At 48.2% G+C, this 22,699-nt stretch overlaps 5 protein-coding genes across 5 annotated transcripts; 4 read left to right on the forward strand and 1 right to left on the reverse strand.

Moving 5' to 3' along the window:
- Positions 1-2,522: 2,522 nt before the first annotated feature.
- Positions 2,523-7,035, forward strand: I303_102583 (uncharacterized protein; the record flags this gene model as incomplete). Its single annotated transcript, XM_018405937.1, has 4 exons — positions 2,523-4,590; positions 4,651-4,863; positions 4,916-5,609; positions 5,673-7,035. The coding sequence occupies 4 exons, from the start codon at positions 2,523-2,525 to the stop codon at positions 7,033-7,035; spliced, it is 4,338 nt and encodes a 1,445-aa protein (XP_018264431.1).
- A 1,369-nt stretch (positions 7,036-8,404) lies between these two features.
- I303_102584 (uncharacterized protein) lies at positions 8,405-11,044 on the forward strand (the record flags this gene model as incomplete). Its single annotated transcript, XM_018405938.1, has 7 exons — positions 8,405-8,749; positions 8,821-9,205; positions 9,298-9,387; positions 9,467-9,589; positions 9,653-10,195; positions 10,277-10,873; positions 10,986-11,044. 7 exons carry the CDS (start codon positions 8,405-8,407, stop codon positions 11,042-11,044), a joined length of 2,142 nt encoding a protein of 713 aa, XP_018264432.1.
- A 1,286-nt stretch (positions 11,045-12,330) lies between these two features.
- Positions 12,331-15,227, forward strand: I303_102585 (uncharacterized protein; the record flags this gene model as incomplete). Its single annotated transcript, XM_018405939.1, has 6 exons — positions 12,331-12,965; positions 13,112-13,425; positions 13,655-13,912; positions 14,119-14,342; positions 14,464-14,742; positions 14,850-15,227. 6 exons carry the CDS (start codon positions 12,331-12,333, stop codon positions 15,225-15,227), a joined length of 2,088 nt encoding a protein of 695 aa, XP_018264433.1.
- Positions 15,228-15,807: 580 nt separating this feature from the next.
- On the reverse strand, positions 15,808-18,669 carry I303_102586 (uncharacterized protein; the record flags this gene model as incomplete). The annotated part of the gene is made up of 6 exons (XM_018405940.1): positions 15,808-17,346; positions 17,414-17,743; positions 17,811-17,993; positions 18,060-18,167; positions 18,259-18,551; positions 18,633-18,669. The coding sequence occupies 6 exons, from the start codon at positions 18,667-18,669 to the stop codon at positions 15,808-15,810; spliced, it is 2,490 nt and encodes an 829-aa protein (XP_018264434.1).
- A 1,422-nt stretch (positions 18,670-20,091) lies between these two features.
- I303_102587 (uncharacterized protein) lies at positions 20,092-22,289 on the forward strand (the record flags this gene model as incomplete). Its single annotated transcript, XM_065968581.1, has 10 exons — positions 20,092-20,159; positions 20,246-20,356; positions 20,413-20,590; positions 20,675-20,780; positions 20,858-21,069; positions 21,131-21,187; positions 21,241-21,412; positions 21,486-21,650; positions 21,711-21,927; positions 22,016-22,289. The coding sequence occupies 10 exons, from the start codon at positions 20,092-20,094 to the stop codon at positions 22,287-22,289; spliced, it is 1,560 nt and encodes a 519-aa protein (XP_065824653.1).
- Between the last annotated feature and the right edge of the window lie 410 nt (positions 22,290-22,699).

Consider the following 22,699-nt stretch of genomic DNA (forward strand, 5'->3'; position numbering starts at 1 on the left):
CCTGTTGATTGATCAATCTGCACCATGCATTATTCTTCACTAAAAGCTGTTCTTGAGAGTCCGAAATAATCAAATTATTGGCGCAGAGTGGTCCTTGATATGACAATTTCTTTAGCACTATGCCACAGCCATCAGCACCTGAGCGGGATGATCCGCATGAGATACGGTACCTCTGCAGCTTGTTGATTTGAGTCCACCGTAAACACCTCGACACCCGGCGAGACAGCAGATCGTGCAAGCGCAGCAAGGTGTCCATGTTCGGGGAGCAGGTGAAATAAGGGGTCATGGCGACATACATAACGTTATCACCTGACCTGATTTTCTGACGCCACCCGCATCAAAACGGTAATTCACATCGACTTCCTTGTAAATTGGCTTGACTGGAATCCCAATATTGCCTTTTGGCGTTTGGCGTTCTCATCCTGGCGTCTGTTGATCTAGTCAATGCTCAAAGACCTATTGATGTCATTCAACGACTCTGCATAGTCATGGTCGACCGAGATCGACGGGCGGACAAAGCTTTCATATGAGCACTAGACTGTAGTCAAGAACCCAACTTGCCTCTTCGGCGAGCTTCATCAGACTTTGCAACGTACGAATGTGTGGTAAAGAAAAAAAGAACAGGACCACAGGCCATCGATCCATTCATTTATCACTTTCACATGATCCAGGGACACAACAGAGGACCCGAATAACCTTCTGATCGTCGATGTAGCAGTAGATGCTGATAACGTTGATTGCGGTATATAATGCCTTGCAGCTGTATCGATGCGCTATTCTGGAACGCCAACGATACGTAGATCATCGCAGCTGCTCGTCGTTCACATGTCTGGAACAAAGGATGGATTCAGCTGCAAAAAAAGTGTCCCGGTTGGAATGTTACGTGGAGCGGCAGGAATGCGGAATGTTTCAGCGAGGATAATGCGGAAGGCATAATTCGAGCTCGGGGCGTAAAGTGTGACTTCCCGGTTCATATCCGCTCACTCCATGGTTGTTGGTTGTATGACGCGCCGTTGTTGACAGCATCCTCAACGGTACATCACATGTTGCACATCGTAAAGACTCAAGACTCGTAATGTACCGTGTGTGTCGCGTCCAGTGCATACGAAGAAGAAGAAGAAGTACGACGAACCCGGCACACTTGGACGCCTCATAACGTTTCGAGCAAGCTGTTCATCTGTTTGTTTACTACCATGTTTACTACTTTCGATAATTCATTTGTGCGTATGGCAGCGACAACGGTATCTGTTTCACCACTAAACGGCCTACAACGCTATGCAGAGAGAGGCCAGGGGCGCAACATACCTATCTACACATGCAAGATCCCAGCGATGGGCGATTGGCGACGGAACGAAAATTGATAGAATTTAATGTAAATATAGATTCGTTATTTTCTCTTGAGCATACCGTAAATAAATCAGTCACCGCTTGTTGCAAATTGGATGGATTTGGATGGGATGATCGTCGAGCCGAGAACGCATCTAGTTCCCCTTGCTAACAAGGTTGTGTTCATTTATGCAAGAATTAAAGCGATCTAGGATGGTTCCGGTAAACGATATCTGTGTCCCAGCATCCAGGGAGAGGGTGTTTTTTAATCTATGAATCCCATTTTGATGATCGGGGTGTTTCTCTTTCTTGTCTCAGGGTGTTTTTTTCTCCATGGGCATTTTGTTAATAATTATCTTTCTTTCTCTCTTGTTATGCCTTTGTCATACTCTTTTCACTTTCCGCAAAAGCCCCTGAACGCTCAGATCACTTGGATTTGATTAAACCGAAATGAGATTCACTTGATTCTTACTTCTGCTCATACCCCTTGATTACCCCATGCCGTCCTCCCAAAGTACCATAACGTGTTCTCCTGTGGTTGTCCCACCCGGTGATCCAGATCACCTCATCCTCAACAGATCACCCTCTGACTCTGACTGGCAAGGAGAGGTACTCGCTATTCGCACAAACCCAGGTCATATCATGTCAGTTGGGTGAGATCGGTTTGTAACCCTGTTGGACCTTGACTTGACATTCTAATCAGCAGCAAGTCAAGTGCCGCAACTCTGCTTCTTTCGCCATCTGTATACATCAACCCTCTCATTCTAAGTTGTCATCAACATTCTTTATTGTGCATACACCATTGTATAATACGCTTTGTTCGTTCGCCTCCATCATAGTCTCGCTCAGCGCGACCATCAAATCAATTAATATACGATAGTCAGAGAGTCCTTTCGATCACCGACAAGATGATTAAAAACTGAACACATACAAAGTTCCGAGGGCAACAACCACACTCCACCGACCACATTCAAGTGTTGAAGATATACCGGATCCCAAGTTCAACAACACTCATTTGGACATTCCATTTGGAGTACATGATTTTGATCGAGACTAGATAGATCTTCGGTAGACCTAGAGACGGATAAATTAGATCGGCTCAGGAAGAGGTTGCTTTGAATTGCGTACTGTCAATCAATAAAGATTCCGCCGACGACCCATTCAGTACTGAGACACCTCGAGAGATACCTTACGACATGTTAGTGCAGTCTCAGCTGGCAGGGCGGAAGCCGGGCTTATTGCAACATTCCTCATCCTCATGTGCGCACAAACAACTGTCCGCCAAACACAAACACAAAGATCGCTCAATCCCAAAATCATCATCGCCAATAGCTATATCCATCAACTCCTCTGCTTCATCTGCTGGGTCTTCTCATGCGACGAGCTCGGCGAAACAAATGGACTACTTGGATAGCACACCGAATGCCGTCGCGTCATCTTCTAGACATACTCTGCCATCAAAGGTATCAACAAGAGATTCCTCATTTCCGGCTCGCAGAATTCCTCGACAGCTCAGACGCCGCCTGCTCAATGCTTCAGTCTACCTCGTCTCAGCCTTTCTACTACCGCTCCTCTCATCCGCCAATCCTTTGCCGCAATCCATGCTTGGACTAGCTGAACGGCGGCATCGTTCACATCCTTATGAATCGCCAAGGCAGATTGGTATCGATCTTACCTCCACAATCCACCATATCGCCTCGTCCGCCGAAGATCTGTTGATGTTCCACTTACATCGCCGCGATAACACATCGACGTCGCCCATAATTGAAATGGCCCATTACAATTCAGCTCTACAGGCATACCGCTTGCCGGACGGTTATGTAGAGCTGCGTCAACACTTTCATGCTGGGTTCATCGTCCTTTCCTACGCTATCGCATTTGTGGGCTCTCTATGCACATTAGAACTGTTGATTAGGCGGACAACGAACACTGGATGGCGAAATCAACTCCTCTTGGCCTCGGCAGGAATATGTTTCGGTGCAGTCTCGACATTCGCGATGCACTTCGTCTTCAATAACGCTCTATCACTGCATCATCCAATGATGGATCAGAAGAGTTATCCGGCCCTCTACCTAAGCTACGACCCAGGTTTCACCATCCTTTCGTTGGTGGTCTCGTGCCTAGCTATGACCACAGCTTTCTTCGTAATGGGAACGCAAATCAGAGATTGGCTTGCATGGCCCGGCTTTCGTAGCAAGGACAAACTGGGTAGAAGGGATAGTCCGTCTAGAGTGGAAGCGGACGATTACGGGAAATGGAAGAAATCTCACAAAAAAGTCTTGAGAAGAGGTACGATGGGCGCGGGCGCCCTATTTGCCCAAGCTTCGAACGTTGCCAAGTGGTCTATGATGGACGGCGAAGGGTCCGGAGGTATGGCCGACAATGGGAGATACAAGTTAGGCGGATATTCTGGCGGCGGGAAATCGTCTAATTGGAAAGAAGAAGTCCAAGGAATGTATTCGCCTGTCACACGAGAAAGTGAACGGATGTTCGAGGATGACGAGGCTTTGCAAGAACTGAATTTCCGCTTGGGCAAAGATGCCGTCAGGCAAGAACTCGAACGTCGTGCCGGGGCCACCACTCCGACGAGTACAAGAGCTTCTCAGAATGGATCGTTGCATCATTCAGCTTCCAGTCACCCGATGCTGACCCCTCTACCGATTATCTACGCTCCTTCCTCTCGGAGAAGCTCAGTCGGTTCGGCGCTTCCTTTGCCTTCCCCTGATGTTTTCGCTGCAAGCTTCAACTTTCCACCTCGTATCGAGCCAGATCACACTTCATCTGCGAATCCGAATCTAATCTCACCTTCGACAGGCCTACCAAACGGTAGAACACCTTCTCCTACATTTGGGGAACCCACAATGTCATACCAGCCTGAACGTCGGAGAGCATCCCTACCGGCCAACGTACTCACAACGCATCGGGATAGACCATCGTACAGCGGACCTTCTACTACACTTGCTCGGATCCAGTCGTTACCGGAAGGAGATCTTGAGCCTTCATCGTCGGGCTCTATATCGTCGAACGAAGAGAAGAATATCCACAAGACAATCCCTCCAGCGACGATTACGGCTAGACTTAGCTCGTACAGCGGGAAAACGGAAGGTCGGTCAGAACGTAGTCAGAAGAGGGTGAGACTGAAGGCAAGCAGCACAACATGGACAAGATTAGGAATGTTCCTTGGCTTCGACGTGGTGACTTCCACGGAGATCATGAAGATTGTCATCACTGGCACAATCGCTGGATTCGGCGTTGTCGGCATGCGTATGTCATATTTAATTTCATCTGAGCTGAATTTCGATAATACTGACTTTTTTTTCTCAGACTATATCGGTCAAGCATCTATCACTGGTCTCCCATATATCGCCTATCACCCGGCGTACGTGATCGGGTCAATTATCATTGCTTGTGGAGCTGTGATCATCGCGCTTTACATCATGTTCATCATGCTCCGACCCAAACTCAAGCATACTTGGCTATCAAAGATCTGCGTTGCTTTTATCCTGGCCATCGCTGTGACCTGCATGCACTTTTGCGGTGAGTGAATAGCAGTATCTCCAGTATTTTCGCGCTAAGATTGCAATTGCAGGTATGATGGGCACAACCTATGCATGGCCCGCCGGAAAGGGAATCAGTCGGCACAACAAGTTGACAGGTACCAACGTCATAATCACGGGTATTGTCGCTGCTTTAGCCTTCTCAGCCTGTATTGCCTGCGCCGTGTTTTTCCTTCTTCACTCCCTCAACCTTCGACGAGAACGCGCAAGAAGAAGAAGGGTAGTCATAGCAGCTGTTTTGCTTGACGAGCGAGACCGAGTGCTGGTCAATTCGATCGATGGTATGCTACCTATGTGCGATATCGCCTCTCTTACAGGTGGAGGAGATGTACCGAGTCCAAAGAAGTCTTTCATCCAATCCGTCTCAAGCGATTCGACCGTCCTGGGAATGGACTTGACAACAGGGCATGACGCTTTCGTGTCTGCTTTGAAACTATCCTGGACCTGGAAGAATCCGTCGCTTGTGCCTCTTCAGTCGGCATCTTCGACGGATGGACGGAGTCAAGGGAATGATTCGATCTTACAGGCGACCTTCTCGGATATTCGAAGAGGATCATTACTCACTACCAACACCACGACTGGTACGATGGGAAGCCGACCTCCCGTCAGCTTGACCAAGTTCTTGGAACGATTTACGATCTCTTCCTGTCAGCTTGCTGTCAGACTCCTAGGTCAGACAGACGGTATTTCAAGATTGGGCGTGCTATATGACCAAATCTTGACTACGTGAGTCTATCGATTGGTCGTAGCTCTCCGCGGACTACAGCTGACAGGTTACTACATTTCCAGAGGATGGGTCAAATTGAACAACAGCAACGACACCGTTTCGAAAGGTCAACTGATCTTCCTAGTTCGCCGAGTGGCCTCAGCTGCTGAGCGATTGGATCTAGAATCGAGACATTTCATATTTGCCGACTCGCAATCTGTCGCTCAAGCCCTTCACAAGACCCTTTCGGTACCTCTTGATCACACGATACCACTATTAGACGATATGCGAACGTTCTGCGACTCGACCTTACAATCTCGCCTACAACCAGGCAAACTCTATGCTGGAGTCGCCGTGGTGCAAGCCACACCCTTCGACGGTCTTCGAATACTCCTCGAGCAGAACATGAGGTCTCAACTACCGCTTCGGGAAGTCTGTGATCTCGGTGTACCTTCGCATGATGAGAACGAACTTGGCGGAACAGTCGAGGAAATCGGCGAAGCTTTAGCCTTGTTGGAAGGAATGAGCATCCTCAGTATAATGACTCGGAATATGACCAATGACCAAGGCAATCAACTACTATCGAAACGGGTGACAGCGTTACTGCGATCATTAGAAAGGGCCATCGCACCCATGTTGGACGAGATGTTGACCTCCGAAGATATGACTCATATCTTACCTCGACTCACACTTCATCCGATGCTTATCCCCCTCACTCCGGGTGGATCGAAACGAACGATTTCTTCGTATATCCCTCCGTACGCTATCATTTTCTACGCGAACTACGATGCGGCCGTCAACACATTTACGGATAAATGGTTACCCTTTTCTCTGTTCAGAGCGCAGAACGCATGTGTGATGGCCCCGAAGATAGCTGCTGCGGCCAAGATGGACCAGCTTTACACTGCCGAAACGGACAATGCGGGGATTTCGACGTCTACTTCTACGATCGGGCGGAGACCTTCCAGAGTTCAATTCGATTTCAACCAGACCTCTCAATTGCAACAACATTCTCACCAAATGCAGCAGGATATGCACAGCCCGGCAACTTCTTCCCGTGATGTTGATCCTATACAGAAGGACGATGAGGATGCAGATGTGGTCGGAGGCATGTTTAGTAATTTCACTTTCCCACCTCGGTCTTCCGAAGAGAAGGAACGGGAACGAGATCCGAAATCTATTTCGTCGGTCTTACAGAATGGTCATAGAATGGGATCGATCTCGCACTCCGGAGCCGGAGTTGGTGTTGGAGTGGGAAGAAAGTCTTCTTTGGCCAGATCGAGATTCAACTCAACCGGAGGAGAATCAACCTCTCCATCAGGTCACGGGTCTTATGCCTATGAACACCCTCAGATGGATTTCAAGTGCGCTTCGACGGGAGTAGCGATCTGGGAACCTGATTGGCTTTTACATTTGCTCAAAATCAAATTACGGGCGGATGCATGAAAGGCGAGAGATCCAAATTTGCGTATGCGATTGTTCACTCGTTGTCAATTAACAAACAAAACAAATATAGACCCATTTAAATATTGATTCGCTGCGTTCTGCTTTATAGTGTAGTGAGGTGTAATTGGTGTATCGTTATCTCTCCTGTATGTTGTAGCTCACTCTTGATTTGCGTACGCATGTGCATCCGCATAATGATGCATTTCTGTATTACACACATTCACCCATCTCTGCACATGTACATCTTGCATTGCCTTAAAGCAACAGCACAAGTGCAGCGATCCGGGATGATCGGAGTAAAATGACAAACCACGTGGTTTATACCGGGTTACCGGTTTAGGTTGAATTGGATTTGAATTGGGTTGCATCCGGTGATCCGACTCAGGAACCAAAAAATGTTCAAAGGACCGACACAGCGCACGTTCGTGGATTTCATGTCGATCCTTGATTATTACTGGTCGAATGAAAATTTCCATTCAGGATATTCGTTTCTTTCGAAGCGGGGTAAATTGAACAAGACACGCATTCAACACAGTCCAGCCTTTAGCCCTTCAGCCTTTAGCGCTCCACTACTCTCTCGGTACGGTAGGGAGGACTGGAGGAAAATTATGAGATCATGCGCGCTCGCTGGCTGGCTCACTCTACACTTACTGACATGCCAAGCACGTTCGTTCGTCTGAACTGACTTGGCCATAAATTTATTCATTCTTCTGAGCCACAACTTTTCTCTTTTCTTGGTTGCTCTTCTTGGTTACAACTACTCACACGACCACTTCCATTACTCACCAAGCCATTATCGTCATCGTCATCGTGATTGTGATTGCTCACACGACCACTTTGAACACCCAAAATAACTCTGACGCCATCTTGGCACGTCTGCACTCCCGCACCTCGGAAAACCTCCACTCGAGACGTCCATTTCAGAACAGACGTTTTTGAGGAAAAATTCAAAACAGAAACGAAGCACGTTCGTGCATTTCTCAACCTTGATATCATCCTCGTCCTTGACCACGACCACGACTACGACTACGACGTCATCCTCTTGCAATAGCAGGTCGACCTGCGCAGGACACAGTAACAGGATAGATTCTTGCTTTTATTTTTACAGGGGTACGACCTCACGAGGTCAACCTTCGAATTCGACAACCTAGATTAGGTTAGGCAAGGTGACGTAGTACAGTACATTCGAACTGAACGGATCTCCTGGTCAGACCAATCAATTTAAGTAGAAAGAAACGAGCCCATCTTCTTGTCTTTGGAACGTTTCCTCATCCTCATCCCGTATCTTCACCAATCGGCCTCCCACCAAACAAACATAGACACTTAGAATTCAAAGAAGACCTCTAGACAATTCACACCCTCGCCCACCATGGCTCTGTCGTTCATCCTCCGAGGGGAGGACCAACAAACTCCCATGATTGCTCCCGACTCCAATGCGCCCTCTCCCGCCGTCCTCTCGTTGAGCGGCTCACCAAGAATCCAGAATCACAATCCCAATATCGAGGGTCAGACGTTTTCAAGTTTGGATCCTCCTTCGCCTACTCCTGGTAGATCCCCAAACGAAAACGATAAAACCAGCGGCGGACGCGGACGCGGAGGTGGGCTCGATACGGATAAAGTCGATTATGCTCTACAAAATGAGAAATTTAATCAGGAACATCCGTTGTATCATGATTTAGCACCTGAGGATTCTTATAAAGACGGCGTATATTGGGTAAATTCATCTCCCTCATCGCTGATTTTCCATGCAACGGAGCTTAGACTGACCATGTTGAATGTATCCAGGCCGACTTATCGGGCTCAGACAGACGACAATGGGTTAACTCGCAGCAAAACACAGAGACGATGCGCGAGATCAAACATATCTGGGGAATGTTCAAGAAAGACCCCCTCTCCCCCTTATCCGCATACACGAAACGATACGTTATGGGCGGTTTCGGACTGTTCACTGAAGGTTACACGTTGTTCTCGATCGGAAATCTTGGAGCGTTGTATAAGGCTGTATGGCCCCTCTGTTGGAGCACACACCAAGTGTGTAATTCCAATTGGGTGGCTGCGGTGGATTACCTCCAGATTATCGGGATTATCTTTGGGCAGATCTTGGTGGGCGTGGAAGGTGATTGGGTAGGAAGAAAAACTGGTTTAGTCCAGGATGCACTCGTCATGACTGGTGAGTCTTCACGCCCCAGCCTGATTTGTGAACCACCTTGCCGGAGAAGGACTTCGGCTGATTCAGCTAATTCATTTGATGATTGCCAACAGTCGGTCTCGTCATGCTCACTGCCTCATGGGGCACGACGCTCGAAGGATGGGTCATCTGTTATGGTTTCTCTCAATTCTTCTACGGTATCGGTAAGTTGACCCCGTATACAGAAAATTCTCCCGCTTTCGTCCGGGACTTCCCTGATCTGAATATTCTTCTTCTCTGTAGGTGTCGGAGGTGAATACCCAATGACTTCAACCACAGCGATGGAGTCAAAATCAGTTGCCGGATCTCAGAAGGACGATAAGCTGCACAGAGGACGAAACGTAGTCTTGGCTTTCTTGATGCAAGGTGGGCTTGCCTTCGTTCAAGCCATGGGTAGTACTGTACTGATGTTTCCCTCAACGGAAATAGGTTGGGGTCAGCTCTTCAATCAAGGAATCCTGATCATCCTGTTACTCATCTTCCACCACTCTGCCAACCCACCTTATTCGGAAGTATCCGCCCAATGGACATTCAGAGTCTCTTTCGCGATTATGGCAGTTATGACCCTATGGTTGGCCTACTTCCGATTCTACAAGAAGAAATACTCGTCCGCTGCCTTAAAGCGATCCAAGAAGAATTCCAGGGTCAACCAATCGGGTTACGATCTTCACTCGCTCAAATTGGTCGGTACCCATTTCGCAGGTCGATTGATCGGTACCACCATGGGTTGGCTGTTCAACGATTTCCTGTTCTACGGAAACAAGCTTTTCGCTTCTACTTTCATCAACATCATCTCACCGTCTAGTAAGGGGAACGTAGTCACTACTTGGAACTGGAATTTGGTCAACATCGGAGTCTCCCTCGTTGGGTACTATATGGCTGCTTTGCTTATCGACCATAAATTCTACGGAAGAAAGAGGATGCAGATCATTGGATTCCTTGGTGACGGTGTCTTGTTCCTGATTTCTGCTAGTGAGTTATCCCTGCCACCCATTCGTCCGTCCGACCATCAATTGGCACAATAGGCTAACGGGATATGCGTGTCTGTTACAGTCTGGTACCACGAGTTATCCACTCCTCAACATATCCGAGGGTTCCAAACAATCTACTACCTCTCATCGTTCTTCCAACAATTCGGTCCCAATTGTACTACCTTCCTTCTTGCCGCTGAAGTATTCCCCGTCTCAGTCAGAGCTACTGCACACGGTCTTTCGGCTGCCTCTGGAAAAGTCGGTGCCCTGTTACCTGCAGTAATCTACAACTACGTCGACACACGGACCCGATTCTGGATCGTATGGCCATTTGGTATCGCCGGTGTATTCGTCACTTGGCTCTTCATCCCTGATACTACCGGTTTAGACTTGAGAGAACAAGATAGGTATTGGGCGTTCGTCCGAGAGGGACGGGCGAAAGAGTACCATGGTATTGCCGTGCACCCTCGACACTTGAGTCTGTGGGAGAAGATGGTGTTGAAACGACATCTTCAGTATGACGCGGAGAAAGATAGACATCAGCGAGTGAAGGAGTTGAAGATGATTTGGGAGGCGAAGAAGAATGCTCAGCTGAATGAGAAGATGAGAGATGAAGAACCGGAGGAAGAACATGAAGAAGAGGGAGAATTAAGTCATACGGCTTTCCACCATTTCGATTGTGAGTCTAATTATCCGTTTCAGATCTCGTCATGAGAGTGCGCGATTTGCGACCGATTCAGGTTTTGACACTGCTTGAACGGAACGCTGATTGTTGGAATGATGTCAATTAGCCATCCACGAAAAACAAAGACCGCATGCCGAGTCTTCCACTTCGACGATAGCTGAGTAGACGGGACTCAGTCACAGCCCTTGCATAGCATCTTTTCAGTCGTTCCAATATGTTTCATTCGTTACAATACATCACAATACATTACATACAATCATCTAAACAAGACAAAGGCTCAATTAAATTCCAATCCACACACATATATACATTAATGACACTCGCATCTGTGCTTGTTCTTGCTTTTAACTTGAAAAGAAGAACATGCCCATTCCATCATATAGCTCGTTCATGCATCGTTACCTGATCTGATCTACTACGACTCCTCGCTGGTTGCAGTGCGGCTGAACGCGTTTGAAGCTTCAGTAAGAAGAGAAGCAAAAGTCTTGTAAGCCAGCATATGTTCACTGTTCACTGTTCGCTGCCAAGATGTGGGTTATGATCGGAATTAAGCGGTCTGCGCGTATAAATTCCGGGGCTCACTCCGGTCAAAATCACTCCACTACTACCACTGTACGCATCCTCACCGTAGAGTCGAAATCAAATTACCCTGCAACCTTCACCTTACACGCATCATTACTCGTAGTTAGTTGGTCACCTCCAAAATTTGAACCACGGAACTACAGAACCACGCGATTGATATCCCTTTCATATACACATCACTGCATACATAGCAAACCTACCACCAGAGTAGTCTCAACGACAGCAGTCAGTAACGCCCAACAGAGCAAATTGTTTCAAGTGACGTGAACGATATTTGGTGTACCTTACACCAACGCCAACGACCTCGACCTCGAACGGATATAACAATCTTAAACTAGCAGGATTCGACACGAAAACGAAAAAGTCGCTTTATAATTCGTCATCGGTCATCTGAGACATCAGCAACCCATACCACGCCAACAATACGAGTTGTCAGACATACGTGCATCATTGATTCAACTCAAGTATTCATTGGTATTGCTCATTGGTAAGCTCGTCTCCACGTACCAAAGTGAAGGGAAGAAGAGGACACAGCTCGCTAATCTAATTTGGTGCTGGGTCAAGTAGGGATTCAAGCGTTTGCTGGTATACCATAGCATACCGGACGATCACCAAGAAAGATCTGAGATTTGGGATCTGTGATCTGTGTTTGTGTAATTGTGCTCGTTCCTCAATTCGGCTCGGCTTTGAGGCTATCGAACGGATACGAAACAAAGTTGTGTGATCATTTTCATTGTCAATTGACAAATCCATGTCCATTCGTACGTGTCCTCAACCAAAAAACTCTTCATACCCTACTAATGTCATTCATGATGCTGACTCATACTGATCCGTACTTATTTAACAGGTATAGATATCCATTCACAAAAATGACAGAACAAAACGAGCCATCATCATCTTCCTCCTCCTCCTCATCCTCCTCCTCTTCTTCTTCTTCTTCTTCGATACCAGTCCCAGCCCCAGCAGCATCACCGTCTTCCTCCTCATCCGCCTCAACGTACGCCTCAACGTCCTCAAATGCCGCCGACGACTCCGCTCATTATCCCTTATTACCCAAACCGCCGCACCTAGACCCTACCTTGAAAGCGAACCCACTGGAACCCGAAGGCCTGATACACCCTTTATCCCTCCGCGAACCCCCGGGTCCAGATATAATACCTCCCACCCGACCGACGCTGAACGAGTTCCGTCTAGGAGAAGGCCCGCAAGTCCGAGCAGCCAAATTGAAAGCCTTGTGGAATTCTTTACCCCATCTACCGGATTTAGGCGACGTGAACACCGAAGGACCATCACCTACGAAACGCATGAAACTCCCAGGACAAGACACGCTGACTGCGCTCTCGCCTGAAAGGGTTGATAGGCTGAGGAAGCTGTACGAGGAGGAGCTGGTCAAGGCTTGTAATGATAAAAGACCAGAAGCTAGGCTGTGGGGCGGAGCAGATGATTTGGTAGAGCCTGAAATCAAGAATCTAAAAGGTAAAGGTGTTGCATGGCAAGATTTCCGGTGAGTCGGAAGCCGTTCACTTCCTCACGCTCATCTTTTCCTTTCTGCATGTTCCTCCTCTATCGAGTATGGGCGCTCGATGTGCTTAGCTACGACCTTCCCTGACGTCAGAAGACGAAGAGCTAACCACCCCTTTGACTGGGTAGGCGCTTCTTATGGGACAAAGAACGCGAATTATGGGATATTTTCCAAGATCTCGATAAAAACGGCGATGGGCGATTAGATGCAACTGAAATGCGGGCTGCGCTCTCGCGCTCCGGAGTAGACGTTACTCCGGCCACGACGTCGGATCTGGTTCAGTTCTTAGCTTCTCACCCGGCTGAAAATGGGGTTTCGACGAATAAGACTCGGGGGAAGAGGATAGGACCGGAACCTGGAGATATGTATATAACGTTCGCGGAGTTCAGGGATTTCTTGATCATGTTGCCGCGGAAAGCGACACCTTTCGAGATATATAAGTGTGAGTGGGCTTTCCTTCTCCATGACAATGGCTAGCGGAATCTATCATTGGAAGGGTCGTAGGGAAACTCCGGTTGTCGGCCGTGATGGAAGAGACATCGCGCATTCAGTATCAGGATTGAGTTCGCGCATCGGGATGATCGTTCCGAGAAGTAGACGGGGCATCATACGATGGGACGTTCGCGTGAAGATGTGCGGATCTCGTTCGTGCTGACAAATTTCATTCGCAGTCTACCAAGTCAAGAAGCGCACATCGGACGGTCGAGGAGCTGCGAGGGTAGACAAAGAAGGAGATATCAACGTTTCATTCCCGAAAGCACCGAATTCTTCTCAGCAATCGACGGCCGCTGGTTTCTTCAATCCTCCGGCACATCACCACGATGAGGAATATGCCGATACACCTGAAGTGGAACACGCGGAGGAGGAGCCGATGGAGGAGAAGAATGAAGCGTGGAGGTTCTTGTTGGCTGGAGGTATTGCTGGTGCTGGTGAGTAATGCGCTCTACATCATATTGAGGGACGGGTAAAGACAAAATTGCAATGAAGGACTATCTATCGCCTGGCGTTCAGGAGGGGAGAGATTGGTTGTGCAGCCCCGGTTTTATTTCAGGCTTGATTGTCGACTTTGGACGGACTGTCGGATTTGGGCATACATGTACCGTTCAGCAGTCGCTGATACATTGATATCATTCAGTCTCGCGGACGGTGACTGCCCCCTTTGACCGACTGAAAGTTTACCTGATCACGACTCCCGATTTCTCCTCATTCAACAAAGATGCGCATCTGAGCCATCCCTTTCGGGCTGGTATAAAAGCTGTCAACAATCTGTGGGGCGCGGTGAATAGAATCTACGTCGATGGGAAGGGACTGAAAGCATTTTGGGTTGGAAATGGGTTGAATGTCACCAAAATCTTCCCTGTAAGTTGGTCTTTATCGGGCTCTCTTACATAATGTCACAAGATCAGGACACAACCCAATGGTCTCAGAGTCAATCGATACCATCTGGGTTATACGCTAACGGTTCCCCTTCATGATACAGGAATCAGCAATAAAATTCGTATCTTACGAGCAATCGAAAAAGTTCTTAGCAGTGTATTGGGACCAAGTTTCTGATCCAGCAGACTTATCTTCCTCTTCAAGGTTCATCGCTGGTGGTATCGGTGGTATCACTTCGCAATTCGCCATATACGGCTTAGAAACTCTCAAGACTCGTATACAGTCTGAGATTGGGCCTAATCAAGGTTGGAGGCAAGTCAGAGACACTGCTAGGGTGATGTGGAAGGCCGGTGGGATCAGGAGCTATTATCGAGGATTGACCGTGAGTAATCAGCGTCATCTGTGTCCCTTGCCTTATTCACCTTTCCGTTACTTTTCAAATATGAAGAATCGAAGCTGACCTACCTTCCGTCTTGTTCTGTTATTTAGCTCGGTCTGGTTGGTGTTTTCCCTTACTCAGCAATCGATATGGGCACGTATGAAACCCTCAAAACGACCTACTGCAAATCCACGGGTAAAGATGAACCTGAGGTCTTCGCTGTGCTGTCATTTGGTGCTTTGTCAGGAAGTATAGGTGCAGCGAGTGTGTATCCTATCAATCTTCTCAGAACACGACTCCAAGCTTCTGGATCATCGGGACATCCTCAGCAATATAAAGGATTCCTAGATGTCGCTCAACAGACGCTGAAGAATGAAGGGTGGAGAGGGATGTACAAAGGTCTGTTACCGAGTATATTGAAAGTGGGCCCTGCGGTCGGAGTGAGTTGGATCGTGTATGAGGACTGTAAGAGGCGGTTAGGCGTGTGAGACTCGCGATTGGCATATATGGGACCGTGAATGACCAACGGTGAATGGTGGACCTGTGAAGCTCCTTATTTCGAAGGGATTGAATTGGGCAAGGGGCAGGTGAATGGACAATATGGGTTATCTTTCCGAGGTGTGAAGCGCGAGATCGCAGAGTTGAATAGTATCCTGAGAATGAGGGGTGCGAACACAAACAAGATCGGCAGGATTGCGGTTCCTCGTCTCTCCCTTTCATCCTATTTCTATCCTCGACACAGTACGCTGGTATTTTGTAAATTATCCATACCTCATAATTCCAAAACAAATAAATAGCATAGATGAACAGACAGACAGATAGTCATATGACATAGCATAAAGGACATGAACAGAAATGATATCACATGTACAGGATGGGTGGCTCAGTCAGCGACGGAAGTGCGGCCTCATTCACGACGAGGTGCCGTGCTCATTATACTTGCATGATTGCCCATCATCACGACTCTACATGTGTACACCACTGGATGTACATCGCATATATTTCCCATATCGTATGTTCAGAATACCTATCATACGTTTCTCTCTTGTTATTCAATTGTTCAATTAACTACACCATCGTAGAAACCTCTCTCACGCCACTCAAACCACTCATCTTCCGTTTCGCGACCAACTTTTCCTTCAACTCCCTCTGTTTCCTCTCTTGCTCAGTCTCCGCATTAAGAATCTTCAACCTCATCAACCGTCTTCTCACTTCCTTCTTCCGTTCTTCCACACTCATCTTCATCAACACCTTATCCATGCCTCCATAATTGCTTTCCACCTGTTCACGCTCTTTACGAGCCTTGTTCTCCAATAGCCTCCTTCTCAGTTCTTGAGCTTTACTCTCGTTCGCCTTGCGAGTCACGAAGATCAATTTCTCATTGGATAATCGAGATCGTAGGATCTCTTTCATTCCTTCGTTCCTGCTGTTTTTCGTCTCCATCATTTCTCCTCCGATCGGTGCATCGTACGCGTAATCGTAAGGGTCAATGTCATCGGGGCCGTCATCAACCTCGTATCCATCTTCGTGTTCCTCCTTATAATATCCATTGTCTTCGTTGGCCGGCTCATCATCTTGCTGATTCTCCATCGCCTCATTAGGCGCAAGAGTCTGGATGACGGATGCAAGTGATCCAGCTTCATCGACGTCGGCGGTAGTAGTCGACATCGCCGCTCGTTTAGCTTTCAGTCTAGCTATCTTCTCCCTCAACAACCTTTCCTTCAACATCGCTTTGGTACTCAATCCATTACTCGAGGTCGTCGAGGGGATTGTATCTTTCGTGGGATCGGTATTCGCAGTCACTGCCCCTGCGGCTTGAGCTTTGAATTTGGCTAATCTCTCTCTGACCGCTTCCGTGCTCAATTTCTTGGCTGGTGTACCATCATCGGCGACAGAAGGTGATTCAGCATTTTGTTGCGCGCCGGCAGCTTTTTGTCTGGCCAAGTGTTCCAGCAAAGTCTTTCGGGCTTTTGGCTGAGTCGGTGTAGGGGGTGTAACGGATTTAGCAGCGCCCTTGATCGATAATCCTGCTTTCGGTATGACAGGCTTGACTTCTTCCTGCTCGAAGATGATCGGTTCTTCTGTATGTGAAGGTATTTCATCCATTCTAAGAGGTGGTTCACCAGGCTCAGGGAGCAATTCAACCTTCTTCGTCCTTTTCTCGCCCGATTCGCCCCAGGCCCGCATCGGTTTCTGCTCGTATTCTTCAAGTCGACTTTGACGTCGGTCCCGGTCTCGATCAATGGCTCGATCACTCAACCCCATTCGTTTCAATCGCTTTCTTTCTCTCCTATCTTCGTCACGACGCTTTTCCTCGTCAAGCCACGCTGCATAGTCTGGATCAAGCCACGAATCATTCTCGTTCCAGCGCTTCGCATATGGTGATATGGATGGCACAAACACGTCTCTTCTTGACCACTGACGCCCTCTATCACGAGACCGAGACCGAGATCTTGACCGTGACCGCGAAGCTGAGAGCGAGCGAGAATGCGCTGGAGAACGGAGAGACGGCGAGCGAGACAATGATCTTGATCGCCGAGCAGGTATACGTGATGCAGATGAAGATGATGGCGAAGGCGAGCGAGATTGAGAGGGGACATCATCGTACTGTACACGCCAGACATTGGATGTTGAGCTGACGGCACATTAAGCGGTGGAGAAGAAGGAAACGCACTTGGATGACATCGTCCCATTTCCGTAACTCCTTATATGGAGACCTTAAGAAACTGTACAACTCATGAGAGAAATGTTCAGCAGAGTTTGGGTATTCCTCATTCAGATCTAAATAATCAGCAAGTAACCTTATTGCGGGCTCGGAACGGATATCTATAGTTTTCAAGAGGGAAATGATGTACGTGGTCAGAAACTCGACGTCAACTAGGGACCATACCCTCAATTCCCGCCTCAGGAAAGCCGTCGCGCGTTGTATCAGACTGGGATCATCGGTTATTTGTCTGGGAGTTGGGTTGGGTCGGAATTTCGTGTGTGAATTTGAGCCGATATGCTAGCCCCGTCTCAAATGTCAGTCTTCACTAGAACCGAAGCTCATTATCGTAAACTGATTGACTCACCTTCACATACAGCTCATGCCGGTAGATCTCTCTTCGGCGCTCGACTTGTAAATCCAGTTCATCAGGTTCTTCTTTTTCTCTCTCTTCTGCTTGTTCCCGCCGCACGACTTCCGGGAGTCTTCTTGAGGGCCCAGGCAAAGTAGCTGAGGGCAATTGCCGGGTTGGTAGGGGAGGAAGATAGAACTATGTCATGGATCTGTGTCAGATCCAGGATACTGGAATCGCCCCACGAAGCATGAAATGGCTCACTTTAGTCGGAGTTGTAGCATCAAGATCATGCAGAAGGAATGGAGCCATATCTGCCGAACAAAGCGGACATCGTCTGCTTTGATTTGCCCACACGCCTATACATTCGAACTATTCACAGCGCCCTCCTTTATTAGCCATTCAAAATCTGCCATCGGTGCCAAGGGCGATAGGCAAACGTCTGGTAATCGAGGTGACTTACGCAGAATTCATGTCCACATAGTCCTACTATAGTCCTGACCCTCATATTCATCAAGCAGATAACACATCTTTCCAGGTTGGCGTCGGCATCCTCGTCGCCCTCTTCCCGATTAGAATGCTTGCGTATCGGAATGTCAATCGGTTCGTCTGGGTGATTTCGGACCTCGGCGTCCCAGTTCATCTTCTTCTGGGTGGCTGCCAGTCGGCTCTCTTGCGGCTCTGGCGGTAATGGTGGCCAAGTCCTAGGAGGAGAGAACAGGGCATGTTCAAGGATGAAGCCTTCTGCCTCGTCCACTTCATAGAAGCAGAATGACTATCAGCTCACTCCGTTCGATCTCGGTCTCGAGTCGGAGTCTTAGAACATGGACAGCTTACGATATATAGCCTGGTCGACTGCCTGCTTACGAGGCATCTTGGAACGACGAAGTTCACGTCTGCATCCGTTCGCTCTCCAAGTAATGGCAGCAGAGCACGAATAAAAGGATGGGCAAGGATAGGAAGGGGCACTTGAACACGACCGGTTATACCTCCACCGGACGCTTGACCGCAAGCAAAGTGGCACCGTTGACGCGTCAACCAAAGTGGCACTTGCCGCAACTACTTCAACTTTTCGTATTTGTGCTTTTTCTACGTCTTCTGCCGCTTCAAAATAGATGATTTCGATATCGAAAAGTTGCTGAGATCGGGGGGGTCGCGAGAAAGCAAAAAGATCGACGTTGACATGATTCGAACATGCGAGCCAAATGGCACGGGTTGAAGATGGTTGAAAATTCTAGACCCGCCGAATAACCACTATCGCACAACGCCTTGAAAATTTGGTCTCTGGGTTGTGGATATAGATCGCATTCAAGGTGAGACTTTCAGCTCTGTTGTGCCCAGTCATGTGTTCAAGACCTAGCTTGAATCCCACATGTCACTCAAAGTTAATACACTTAGGCGCTGCTCAAGTGCAAGTCTTGCAGAATACGAGAGTATGAACAAAACCCCCGAATCCTCCGATCAAATTTAAGCAGCTATTGACTTGATCGTTGGGTCTCGTATCTTCGACCATTTGCGGGAGGGCGCATCGCCTTCGATCGGAGTTTGACAGTCAGGCTCGTGGTACGAATGACAAAAGAGAGGCAGAGTATCTGATCAATGCCGGAGCGGAATGATATGATGGACAGTCGAGGTCAGTGCGTTGACAGAGGAGACACCGTTAGTGCCATCATTCACGATTTATTCGCGTTTGTTGACATCGATCAACTCGTTGAAAAATGATGCAAGACCTGAATTTTCTGTACATTAATTGAATGATGTTTGATGAATGTCGCAAAACAATAGAGTACAACCTTTCCTCCTTGTGGGACCCGAACACACGTTTATGCTCGATTACGTTATGTGGCCGCGCATATCCCGACTTCTGCCTCGCGTGATCACTCGCCTCGGCCATTTTCGCTACGAACGCAACCACAAGTCAGCGACTAAGACCATTGGACCATTCTCAGGGAAAATCCAGTCATGGGGGTCTGATATTGGCTCTTCCTCTGGGTGGCCCGAATCTGCAAATACCCAAGGCGTGGTTTTTCGAGCTTATCAAAAAGAGACACTCGACAAAATCGTCGAAGCCACACAGAAAGGACTAACCAGATTTGGGATCTCGGTGCCGACTGGAAGTAGCAAGACAACGGTCATGATGCATACGATACTACGACTACTGCCTCATCTGGACCCCGTTTAAAACTACGAAGATAAAAGTGGTGGGCACTTGGCCAGCCGTTCAGGCAAGAGAAGAGTTCTAATCCTGGTGCACAAACGTGACTTGGTCGATCAAACGTTTAGGCCCGCGCGTAAGATGCTAGGAAAGAAAACAAGCATAGAAGTTGAGCAGGACAATAACGTCGCGTCTGGGATTGCCGATGTGTGAGCTCGTTTGAATTCCTTCCACTTGTCTGGCGTTCGTCATCATCGGGCTTGATGATCCGGGTACTGATGCCCACTATCGATAGGACAATCGCCTCAGTGCAGACTCTGAGCGATGGGTCTCGCCTGAGGAAATTCAACCCAGCTTGTTATGGCTTAGTCTTGCTAGATGAGGCTCATCACGCAGCCTCCCCATCGTAAGTGCTTGTGTGTATCAATAAAGTTCCGGTCCTGATCTATGGATTTCCGGTAGCTGGCTCGATATTTTGTATCACTTCCACGGCTACATCGATAATAGCTCCGAATTCGAATGTCGAGCCATAGTCAACCCATCTCATGAACATCAAACGACGATCATAGGCTTCTCAGCTACCTTTCAACGGATGGACAGGAGAAACCTGAAGAAAGCATTCGGTGATATCATCCATCACGTTCCAATCCGACATCTCGTTCAAGAAGGATACCTGGTTCCAGCTACCACTGCTATAGCTCATGCTACGCTGAGGCTTAAGTAGGCGAAGAAATCATCCAAGGGCGACTACAAGATAGCTGATCTGCTGAGGAAAGTCAACACCCATGAAGTCAATGATCTGGTAGTAAGGATGTACAAGGAGAAAGCTGGTGAGTCAAACATCCCGCTGAGCACTTTAGCTATATCCTTTCGTAGGCTGACAATGCGATTGACATGCCATATTCAGCGAATAGGAAAACAACGCTGGTTTTCTGCATTAGCCTGGAACATGTTGCCGATCTCAAACGAGCATTCATTGACGGCGGGGTCGACGCAAGATCTGTAACTGGATTAATGCCGACAAACGAACGAAGCCGTTTTCTGAGCGATTTCGGAAATGATGTTTTCCCGGTGCTGCTCAATGTCGGTGTGTGCACCGAAGGGACTGATATACCGCAGGTGCGCGCATGATGCAGTCCAAGCTGAGCTGAAGCTGACTGACGCAATATAATCTTTGAAGTGCGATTGCGTGATCTTGGCAAGACCAACCAAAAGCCCAAACCTGCTTGTTCAGATGGTAAGCGTAGTTCCATTGACTTTAAACCTCGCTTACATCTCAAATGCTCGTAGATTGGAAGATGTCTTAGGCCGTCGCCTTCCACCGACAAGACCGATTGCCTTGTTATCGACATTGTGGATAATCAGTCAGAGATAGGTAGTTTGGACGTCATCCCTGACCTATGGGCTGCCATCTTGGAGCCTCAAAAAGAGAACGTGGGTATGAAGATTCCCCGACCGCCCTGTGAGTACAGATGTCGATATGACACTGCGGTCCGTACTGACAGTCACCGGATACACTGGTTGTTCCCGATCAGTGTATCAGAAGAATGATGATCATGCCGCGGACGATTTCAAGATTACTTACATCGAAGTGCACGACCCATTTGGTCTCAACGACGATGAGATAAACACCGTCATGAAGGCAAGCAAGAACGCTTGGGTATCTTGCGGAAGGGATCACTGGGTCCTGACCGTCATTGGTGAGCTCAACATGTTCCTCCCAGACTGAGATACCTCAAGCTGAGATTTGTCGGCATCAGGCAAAGGCTACATCACAGTGACTCGTTCCGCCGGTATTGGACAATGGAAAAGCGTGTGGCAAGCTTGTCGACCCTTTCCGCCGAACACCGCTTCCGATAACCAGCTATTCAATCGATCTCCTCCGAGAACGGTCTGTCAGTCTACCGATCTGGTGGAATGTCTCACGAGGTCTGATGAATTTGTGAGAGAGCATACAGATCCGGATCTATATTTACAGTCAGTCATACTCTTCGTGCAAATGGATTCGTCAGGCGATCCCGACTGAGATCAAGCTATCATCGCCTTCTGACGGACTTGCTTACAGGGCGGCTCGGACCGCTTCGTGGCGAGATCATCCCACTTCAGAAACGGCAATCAAGGCTCTGCTCGAATGCAACGGGGCCAAGCTGGGCAAAGTCAGCCTCGAGGAGCTCAGAGACAAAATCGTCATCGTTCACGGTAAGACCTATAGAGTGGGTGGTCTTACTAAGGGTCAAGTCAGCTCTTGGCTCTGTGCTATCTTCCATGGCAACAAGGTGAATTCTGCCTTATCGTTGCGCACCGGCATCGCAATCATTGAGGCTGATCAGATACTGTAATCATAAACTGAGATCTTCCATACGCTTCTCAAATGATCCGGAAGAGAGGCCTACAGGAAAGGAAAGTCCGACTGCGGATGAAGAGCAAGGCCCGCCCTCGGAATCGGTGAATGAGGAAGAAGGTATCTCTTCGATGAGAAACGAAGGATACACCAACACACCAGATTTGTGGGATAGAATTAAAAATTTGTGGGCACGCGACAATAAGCAAGCGCTGGAGTAGGATTATGTACAGTCATCCCTCTAAACACGAACGAGGCTGGCCCGAAAACACCATGCAATCCAGTGATCCAGTCTACATGTACGAGGTCTGCAGTGATTGATACTGCTGCGCTCATGCACAAAATGGGAAGTACTGACTAGCGTGGACATACTCTTGTTCCGTGTCATCATGTGTATGCACCGTCTCT

The sequence above is a fragment of the Kwoniella dejecticola genome, chromosome 3, assembly GCF_000512565.2.
Source record: "Kwoniella dejecticola CBS 10117 chromosome 3, complete sequence".
Lineage (NCBI taxonomy): Eukaryota > Fungi > Basidiomycota > Tremellomycetes > Tremellales > Cryptococcaceae > Kwoniella > Kwoniella dejecticola.